This window comes from Atta cephalotes (genome assembly GCF_000143395.1).
Source record: "Atta cephalotes unplaced genomic scaffold scaffold00014, whole genome shotgun sequence".
Lineage (NCBI taxonomy): Eukaryota > Metazoa > Arthropoda > Insecta > Hymenoptera > Formicidae > Atta > Atta cephalotes.
The window spans coordinates 6,043,416-6,054,301 of NW_012130078.1; the positions used below are offsets into that span (position 1 = coordinate 6,043,416).

The following is a 10,886-nucleotide window of genomic DNA, read 5'->3' on the forward strand; positions in this document are numbered from 1 at the left end:
TCATCAAAATTATTATAAAAACTCAAGTTTGATAAGCAGTGCTGCTTAAAAAATATTGACATTTCAACAATAAATTTAAGCATCCTATAATTATTTTGACGGTTCAACAAAATTATTTTCAAATCTGTATCTAATTAAATTTTTATTACACTTTAGAAAAATTTGTATTTATATACTTTATATACTTCTTAGAAAAATTATCCTTTCCGTGTACGTATAATTAGCATTCGAATTGTTAATTATGGAATAAATAATCGGGCGATTCAACTTAAATTGCACGCAGTTCCATTTTATTCTCACTTGCAGGATCATTTAATAACTAAGCTAATTCAAGACATCAAGACACGGTGCTCCGACGGTGGATTACCATGAAATTGAAATAAAATGACTCCGGACGAGTATCTTCCAGCGAACGCACAGGCAAACGCTCACACGTACGTTTATTACACGTTTCTTCTCCCGTATCACGCCGGACGGTCGCGGTGCATTTAATCCATGAGAAATGGACGCGCGGCGGTCGTGTCATGGCGCGCGAAAGGAACGCGAAAATAAGAGCGAGCGCATCGTTCTTCCAACTGGCCACCGTCGACCTGCCTCCCAACGTTGTGCAACGCTATTACTACAATTTGCGGACGAGAAGCATCGCATGACGGTTATGCATTACACGGGGCGTATTAACATGTCCGAATGTTGGAGGTACGACCAGTTTTTATCGGACCGATGGCAAGTCTCTCCCTCTCTCTCATTCTTTCCCGGTTAATTACGCGTGTGAGATGGTTACAAATTGCCCCGGAGTATTTTTAATGAGACTAATTAAATTCCCGCGCGTTCAGTTACGGATCGACTGTTTTTTGCTTTAAATTTAAATTTATCAGACGGAGGCACTCGTGGAATCGATTGCGTTGTTTTTTGTGATGAAAGAAAAATCCTCAAAAGAAAATCTTGAAACGCAGAAACATTGATGTTCGAATTTTGTATTCTACATGGGAAAAACAACAGTTTTGGTGAAGTATCTAGAAATTTAGCTAAATAGATAGATCTGAAAATAATTTTGTATGGACCATCAAAATAATCCTAAACCGAGAAAATTTGTTTTGATGTGATTTTTCAAAAACTTTCTTATTTTTAAAAGATTGTGTTGTTCTAAATAAAAAGTAAGAAAGTTTTTAATAGTTTCGTATTAATAAAATAAACGGTTATTCGTATTAAACATTTTTCTTGTGTACAAAACAATGAACTGTGAAAATTTTTGACCTTCTAGTAATTAGCTTGAACATCATAAATAATTATTTTGACAATCCATCAAAATTATTTATCTAGATTTTTAAATACTCCAGCAAAATCATTCTTTTCATATATTAATCCATACAAACTTAAAATACAAGTCTTACATTCATATCTTTGAGAAATTACATTTTTCACAAAAATGTTAGAATGCTCTGTTTACGTAAGGAATCTTAATTCTCTAACGCAAAGTAAACGCACCTTAAATCTTATAATCCTTTCTAAATTAATAAAACGTGTATCGCGCGACATTCATATATCTCGATTATGTAAGTCAATATCTTTTCTGAAATAGAGGGACGAGAAGGGAAGCATGAAGCGAACTATTCTTGCCAATCTCGAAGGCATTTTGTCGGTCGAGGAGGAACGAACAGCACTGGGTTAAAGGGTTAATTAGCCGCCACTGGAGCAAAGTGCCTATATACGACGAGAGATGGAGAGGGGGGGGGGGAACCCCCTTCCGCTCGTAGGAACTACGGGTGGGTAGTCGTCCTAACCTCGTGAGCCAACAGCGGCAAGTCCAAGGTTGACGGGGCTCTGATGCAACGCGAACGTCGGCCAGGCCGGTCTGTAGCTCGGTGCAGCTATCGCGGTACGTGGGGTGAGGGGGAGAGAAAGTGGGGGTGAAGAGGGGAGGGGGGACACGTTGACCATCGTGCATCGGGATTCCCTGCACGCCCGGCATGCACCAGCCGTACACCAGCGATCGAGCGCTCGGCGTGAGCGCTCTGCCAACGAGAATGGACGATCTCGAGGCCACTCGCCGATTCGCGGAAACTAGAGCGGAATTCGCGATAATTCGAATGTGTTTTGAATAATCGCGGAATTCCGCAACTGTGGAAACTGGCCATACGGCTCCGCGAGCCGAAGTTGTGCGAAAATATGCACGGTGCATTGGAAATGCATTTGAAAACGATAGAGTAAAGTGGTACCATCTCGGACAATTGTGAACGAAATGAGATTTGAATCCAATTTCGAAGTTTAAGTTTGGTAATCCTGATCCCATTGCGTGGAGGGTACTAAAGAGTATTCTACCAGAAAAAAATCAAATTTGAATCTCTCGAACATTCAAACTTTATTTCAGGATATATTTAAATTCCTCATCATCCTAAACTTTCATCCCTGATTTTTAGATGAAATTTCAATATTTTCTCTGATTTTTAATATTAAAAATTTTCCTATTTTCGTCCAATTTGGAAACAGTTAATTATCGAAAGAGAACAATTAAAGATAGCAATGTAAATTACTATTAATGTTGGGATACTGCTTGCATTTAATTGTTAAGCTGGTAATATATTCCAAATTGCAGAGATACATTATTAATCTTTTTTAAAACTAAGGATTTTAATTCTCCAGAAAATGTAAAATTACATTTCTTTGATTTCTCTGACCCTTTTCGATTTCGACATCTCCCTAATTTCCAGTTTTGTGATAATCTTGTATTTCGTTCAGAATTGTATCGTATTTTACCCTATAATAGAACACTTGTCGAAGTCAATTAATTAAAAAAGAACGAAATCGTGCTGAGAGGAAAATTCGATGAAATTAAAATCGAAGGTCTCATAGTCTTTTTAATCTATCTCGTTAATCGTGTAAGAACTTCATTCGTTCGCAAGTCACGCTCGAGATGTTTCATGAAGATTGCAAACGTGTAAAGTCTTTGAGAGAACCCCTCAAACGAAAGAATACTCTGCGAGAATATAACCTCCGGAGGAAAATGTTGTATATTTACACACCGACAATGGTGTCCTTTTTACGTTGATCTCGTTGGTCTCTTTTACGTTGAAGTCGTTACGAAGCAGATCGACCACTTTTATCAAGTAAGGGTGTTGTTAAGAGATCGAAGTACGAAGTGGATAAATATAACTTGGAATATATGTCTCAACGCAGAATCCTTCTTCTCCTCCGTGACTTTACTTTCGTCGCTACATCGCGGTAACTCATGGGCTAAATTAGAAAGTTGATACAAGTTTTAATTGGATAAGTTACTTTGAGAATCTAACTTTCGTATTTGAGCCGTTTCGTAAAGCCACTGAGGGGAAAATGTTAAGGAGATCTACTGTTGTAATGAAATTCGGGGGCATGCTCGTAATACGATGATATGAATTTGTATATCGATGCACGGAATGTTAAAGATGCAAATGGTACATATTACGTATCAATTATAATCGCCCAATTGAAGACCGATTATCGCGACAATGTTAATTTTTTCCTCACTGATTGTGAGAAAAAGTGAAATACTTTTGGTAACGACATTTCATTGACATTTTCTGAAATTTAAATATCTGTAATTAGTTTCGTGAAATAATAAAAACGAAAATAGTACTTTTATAAAAATATTAGTTATAGCAACAACGTATGTGAATTAATTGATAATTATTATAGTAATTAATTGATAATAAAATAGTGATTGTAATTACATAATTCAAATTTCGTACAAATAAGATATGACATATACATCTTTTCAGTCTTGACAAATGTTTTTTTTTTTAATATAATGTTATAACTATAATCATTTACTGCAAGTAATAGTTTTCGACAATTACTATGATGGTTGATATTATATTTTTTTGGTAATTTATTTTTTTATTTTAAGCACCACTACGGTCTAAATGTTAATTTCAGAAATGATAATTGCATACCGATATGGTCAGACTTTCAACGCAATCAATCTGAAATATTGATAATTCCCTCAATCTTATTTTTCGCAATAAGTTTATTACAATTTTTTAAAATTAAATTTGAGAAATTTGGAGAGATTATCAATATTTCAGATTAATTCATTTAAAAATATATATATAGTTCGATATCTTAACATTCAGACCATAGTGGCGTTTTATATTTAAAATAATTCGTATTTAATATAAACGGTCTTATTTCCAATCTTATAACTTATTTTTGTTCTTGTATATTATAATTTTACATGTAGAGGTGCTATTTTTAAATGTCTAGTTACTGATAAGATTATTTTTTTTCAGTGTTTATATATTTTCTTAATTTTTATTTATTCTCGTGAACACGACACTCAAATATAATTAGATTAGATTATTATTGTGAAAATACAACCACTTGAAAAAAAGTGAAAATATTTAAAAAAAAGTAAGATTTCATTTCTTTGAAATGAAAATTCACTCTAAAAAGAAAGAAAACTGTCATTCTTTTTCAGAAGTGAAGGGTTGTATTTCCATTTTCTTGGAGTGAGATTTCACTCCAAGACTGCAAGAAATTTAGAGTATAGGTATACACTGAGAAAAATCTTCTGGTTCAATCAACAGAAAGATTCAACTAGAATTTCGAATGAAAACAATTTTTTTTCTACTTTTACGATTTCTAATTATCATAATCATTTTCTAATTATTATAACCAGAAATTCTTACTATTCTGTGATAACGGATAGGTGGACCTTTTTGTTAGTTTAACCAGTACATTTTTCTCTGTGTACCTATACTTGAATAGAAAAGATTCCAAAAGATTTGTACTTCATCTTCTATGGAGCTTATATAGATGAACGTAAATAATGTAGAAGGTAAAATTATTTTATCGTGTAATTATCATACATGGTAAAGATAGTTCGTTTCATTGCGACGTTCTTCGATGATTACGAAAGCCGACAAACGCGTGTTGACAAGGTGCAGCAGAACATCGCTATTGTAACGGCCGATATGCGGTGTTTGCGATGGAGCATTCGGGCGAGCAGTTCGCGTGTTCGCATAAAAGTCATCGCAGATGTTTCTTCCTTTTCAGCAATGCATTTTCGCGGACACACACGCAACGCGGCGGTTCGCCGCGACCGGACCTGTTGCAGCTGCAACACGAAAGACGATACGCGGACTCCGTTCTTGCGACGGCCGATGTGCGGTGTGGAAGCCTTTTCACCTACTATCATGTTTCCCCGCCTCGCGCGATGCCTTGGCGTTACGTGTCTCTCTTGGTTCGTCGACATTTTTATTATTCTATCAGTCGATGATGGTTCGACGCACCGCGCCGATTATGCAAACGCGACGCCGCGTTCGCAGCTTTTTTTCTTACGTATGCACACAAGAAAAAACGGTCGCGCGAAAATCTCCGTTAATAATTAAGAATACGTCGCGTGAGTCAGTATCGGATTTCCGAAGAACGGTATATCGTAACGCGAGAGCTAAGAAATTCTTTTACACAGCAGAATAAGGATATCCGAGAACTTCCGAAATATTTATTTCAGCCACGTTGCGTAATCTGGTAATCCGAAGCGATTGTACAAAACGATTGTTATTAATTTTATAGAACTACCAATTTGATATTTTGATTTGAATAATTATGTCGATTTTTTTTCTTTCTTGTATTAGATATACAGTACAGAGAAAATATATAAATATAATATAAATAATTTCAACAATATAAATACTACCAAAATAATTCTTCAATAATCGAATAAGAAGTTATCAAATGATTGACAGTTTTAGTGTTAAACCTAAATGAATCAGCTGTTTTCGATCTCAGCGGATTTTCAGGATGTTGTTGTGCTGTCCCGTCAAATATTAAATGTCTCAATTCAAACAAACCGTAACAAAAAATCTGCTAAAGAATGTTTTAAACTAAATTTTGTAAAATATGTTTAGAATGTGTATTAAGTTCTAAGAAGTAACGCAATAGTTGAATATGTTTTCTCTGCAATGAACGAAGTATGGACAGCGGAAAAACTCAACTCTGAATTTGTATTTTAAAAGCAACATTATAATAACGAATATTAATTTTGATTTCAGCTATCAAGAATTTTATGCATTTCTTAAGAGAGAAATTAATCCTTATTAAAAATAATTTTAAATGATAAATATAAATAACTGTATTATCTTTTTAAATAAATAACTATTATTATACATTTGTAATAAAGTTATTCAGCTTTAGATCTGAAAATATACGATGATCATCTTAAAATTAAACCAAAACAAAATTATAAACTATCTAACGTTGAATTTTTTCCACGTGATATTAATATTCAAGTGGAATCATGATCGTTAAATGCGATCGTAACTTCGCAGACGGTACACCAAATACTTTGACGAGCACGTGTATCCTCCCCCTGAAGAAGTTAATGCTAATCCCTCGAGTAAAGATACGAGACAGCCTCAAGACTTATCGAGCGTTAAATAATTGAGGAAAGTCGACGGTTGCCTCGAGAACTGTATTCCGCCACTAAAAATGCCGATAACAATGTCTCCGTGTTTGCATTCGTCGTCCACTCGGTTTAATTATTCGGAATCGTGTTGCTTGCTTTTTGCGCATCGCTTACTTCGATTGAGCGCAGGTTGGAGAATAGATTATAATTGGAAAAAACGAAGCATTTATCGGCGGTGCTTTATCGCGACGCGTCACTATATAGGTAACATGAGCTGCATAATAAATAAACGGCCTGCTTCTTATTATTATTGCATTGTCGGTGGAACTTGTCGGTAAACGGATTATTCACCGTCGTCCCCAGTGACGAGGGTCAGGATTATCAAGCGAATCTGGAGGACCTTGAACCTCTCGCGATAGTAAAGTCATCTGACGACAATGATGACGACGACGACGATAAATTCATATTCATAGGGCATATCTTAGTCTCTCTTTCCAGGGTTGTTTCTCATCCTAAAATTCCATAACTTTTCCCTGACAATTTCAAAAGACAAAATTTTATAATTTTCCCTGTGTGACTTCAGTAATATTTAAAATTTTTTTGTAATTTCGTCCTACTTATTTGGAAACCGTTAAATATTTTGTTAAAATTAATTTAACGTAGCAATGTAAATTAATATTAATGCTGACACTTGTTTTTAATTGTTGTTATTAGTAAAACTGTGTAGAGTATATATAATAAATGACGTATATATAATAAATTTCTTTAAAGTCAAGAGTTTTAATTTTTCTAGAAAATTTTACAAAATTCCCTGATTTTTATCTTATTTCCATTTTTGTAGCAAACTGTTTTTATAGCAACCCTGCTTTCTCTCTTTTTGGGGAATCTTTATAATTCCGTATGCTCGCTTCCTTCGAGAAACGCAATGGAAGAGCAAGGTAATTATTTTGCACGATGCATGAGGGATACACAAACGAGTTTGTTCGCTCCTATTGAAGTCGCCGCTCGAAAGATTCAGCTGCAATCGAAACGCCGATTACCCTCGAGCGCGTATATTTCTTGAATAAAATCGCAGCGCGTCAAGTATCAAATTTGCATGACAAATAGCGAGGTACACGAGGAAGTCTTACTTCGTTAGAACTTCCATCGGATACATACTTCCTTACGAATGTATTAAATTGAAGCATTTTCTATGGATATCACGAGAGATAGCGCAATAAATTGTTCCTCAACTCTTCACGGAACTCCTTCACTTCAAAGTGGAAAGGTAAGGAGAATGGTAAGTGGAAGTCAATAAGATTATCGGGATTCGTTCGGCCGATCATTTATACTAACGAGTTCGTTGCATAACGACACGGAAATGATAAACTTACCTGTAAACGCCGTAGTGTTTGCCACTCGCACGGTCGCCACAGATCGAACATAGATGTTTGCTGCCCGACAAGGGATGATTAGGCGGATAAGGCGTGACCGTTTTGCTCTGGCCGCTGGGCGATGTACTCAGGAGGTTGCTGTGACAACCAGCATTGAAGGGTCTTTACATGCAAAGCAGAGAATGATTGTCTATGAGAACTACGCCGCTACAACCGTAGCATGCACATTTCGGAAACCCCCTGTGCTAATTTATAGATTGCGAAAAATGCGCTCTTAACCCTCCGGAGCTGACGGTGAGTTTATAGATTATTTTTATTAAAATATGTTATAAATATGCAAAAACATGTCAAACAATAATTTCAATTTTCTTTATGTTACATTTGCAAATTTATTCTTATTAAAATGTGCTTGATGTATTCGTTCTTTTTTATATACATATCTATCTATTTTGGTTCCTTCAAATTAATATACATAGATAAATACAATAATTTTTCAGTTCTATATACATGATGGGTCGTTCGTGAATTCATTTTTATCATTTTTGCAAGTATATACAAAAAAATTATTAAATGATTCTTACATATTATAATTTAATGTCTTTAAAAATATTTATAAAATTATGTTATATTTAAAAAAAATGATAGAAATTATTATTTAACTAAGTGCTCCAAATATTTCAAAGAAAAAGACACGAATGACTCAATCGTATGTATTAAGCATTAAATGGGTCTTATAGATCAAGCGTAACTTAGTTTAGAAGAGTTAAAATCTTAGGAAATCATAACGAACAGTATTTCTTGCAATTCTTTTAATTAAAAAGAGATAATCGAGAATTCTCTTTAAAAAAGGTCATTTAAAAAATTCGTTTATTATCGAGTCTGATTTTATATGAATATTTACTAAGAATAAATTGAAGTGTTATAAGAATACCTACCCTGGACTGTTGGGACCCGATGGGCTGAAGTTCCCTGGATTGATAAGAGCTGTGTCGGGCTTCAAGTCGAGAGGACTTTGCGGACCCACCGATGACATCGACATATTGCTGTTATCTAAACTCAGCCCTGAAACGAAAAAAAAAAATCGAATTTATTTCACCAGGATTTCACTTTATAGTCTATTTATTTTATTAATATTTATATTCGTTTTCTAGTCGATGCTACGTACACGCGTCATTCTTCCGTCTAGAAATTTTTTCAGACGATGGACGATCACGCGCAATAAAGAGCAAGAAATCACCTTCAATGCAAATCACAGGCAATTCTTGATGTTGCGTGAGAAGCGCATCTATTATGCGATACCGGTGCTTCGTGGTTGGTATCCTTTCTAAAACGGTGAAAGGGCGAAGATCAGCAGTCAAGCGCCTTTTCCGCGTCTTCCGTGTCCTTCGACATTCCTCTCGCGCGATGGACGACGACGCCTCTCGATAGCGAATGCTATTGGCACCGGTCAACAATTTACAATTACGGTAAAACCCGAGATGCGAATCGTAGAGTTCGAGATTGATCGAATCGACGCTTCGAAAAGAAAGTTCGTGCTCACCGCGAGAGAAAGATAGGAGCGATTCTGCTCTCGAAGGTCGAGCGAAATTACGCGATTACGAGACGAATGCGAAGTGCCAATGGTTGCATGAAAACACTTATTTTGCCCTTAACGTGTTGAGTCTCGTTCACCTCGAGTAGACTCTCATTATCTGAGAATTCTCTCCTCGGCATCACGTGAATGTGAATTCTTTTTTTTGCTGCGGAACGAGGAGATTGCACTTTACGTGCCGATAATATCTCTGGTATCATAAGTAGTAATACACTATATTTAATCGATAAATTGAATTATTATCTATTTAATTATTATCTATTTAATTAAGTGAAACTAAGATCTTATGAGTTTAAAAGTAGCAGCGATATATTCGCGATTTGATACTCGCAGATCTTGGGATAAGGAGTGTCTAATGGAATGTAGATTCCACATTTGAAAAATTACTAGAAGGATTTATGAATATGAGAATCTATCGTCAGAGTAACGTGAATTGAGTCGTCCAAGTGTATTCGTGATTTAAAGTGAGAGTGTATAATTATTAAATTAATGTCAAATTAGATAAACTCAATTTGAGTTTTTAATCCATTTCTACAAGGCATCACTCAATACATCGTTAATTAACAACAAGGCAATGGAATTAACAGTTAAACAATTTAATTCAAGAAATGTATTAAATTGAAATTTCAAATTTAGCTTATTATTTACTAAGTGCATATGTTGATATTGTTCAAGCGGGGAATACATACAGACTTTTGCATAACGCATAATGTATAATCCATAAGAAAATGAATCAAAATCTTTCATTTCTTTCCTTTCTTTTGAAATAAAGAATTCTGATTTTCTTATACAAGAGTCAGTGTTCCCCGCTTTACTTCTTTGAAAGCAATTTAATCACAGAAAGAAATTACTCTAGATTTTGACACACAAAACTTGGAAATCAAAAATAACAAAATGGTAATTAACCCACCGCCACAACATAAATTTGAACCTATCAGTTAAAGTTCTTCAGTTAAAACTTTTTTTGCATCAGTACGTACATTAAATTTGTTATTTTGGCTCGTAATCCTTCTTAACATACTCTTATTTAATTTCATTACTTGAGCCATATTATATTATGTATTTTAAAGCTTTTTAGCTCTTTAGCTCAAGCTAAAACAAAATATCGATGCTTTTAAAGACCATAGTTGTCAAAAAGTTAACTCAATGGATTGGCTGTGTTGATCTTTTCACATCTAACAGTGTAGAAGTAAAAGTATAGATTTAAAAGTCTGCCAAATTCTTCCAGATTCGTGTGACATTTATGACTCTAAATGTCTGGCAAGATTCGACCGTAAGACCCTCGAAAGTGAGAGTTGGAAACAAATGCCCGAGGGAGCAAGAACCCCATGAAATAAGGGGATTCGTGAAAGTGGTCTTGTACATAAAAGGGTCTGGTGGTTTCACGCAATCGACAATACGTTACCGACATTTGTATTAGAGCTCATTTCGTCGGCATGAGGCGCGAGATTACAAAAAAAAAAAAAAAATACTACAACGAAGTCTTGAGGGAATATGAATCGGAATGCTCTGTGAATGAGACGAAAATGCTTCTTCTCCCATC

General features: G+C 35.1%; 1 protein-coding gene across 1 annotated transcript in view; it reads right to left on the reverse strand.

The window, feature by feature from the left end:
- The window catches only part of LOC105617838 (retinoic acid receptor RXR-alpha-B), a 56,568-nt gene that overhangs the window by 11,264 nt on the left and 34,418 nt on the right, over positions 1–10,886 (reverse strand). Inside the window, exons 2-3 of the mRNA XM_012199389.1 lie at positions 8,688–8,814; positions 7,753–7,914 (exon numbers count right to left, since the gene is read on the reverse strand). Coding sequence (XP_012054779.1) covers positions 7,753–7,914; positions 8,688–8,814 — 289 coding nt within the window. The remainder of the gene's footprint in view (positions 1–7,752; positions 7,915–8,687; positions 8,815–10,886) is intronic.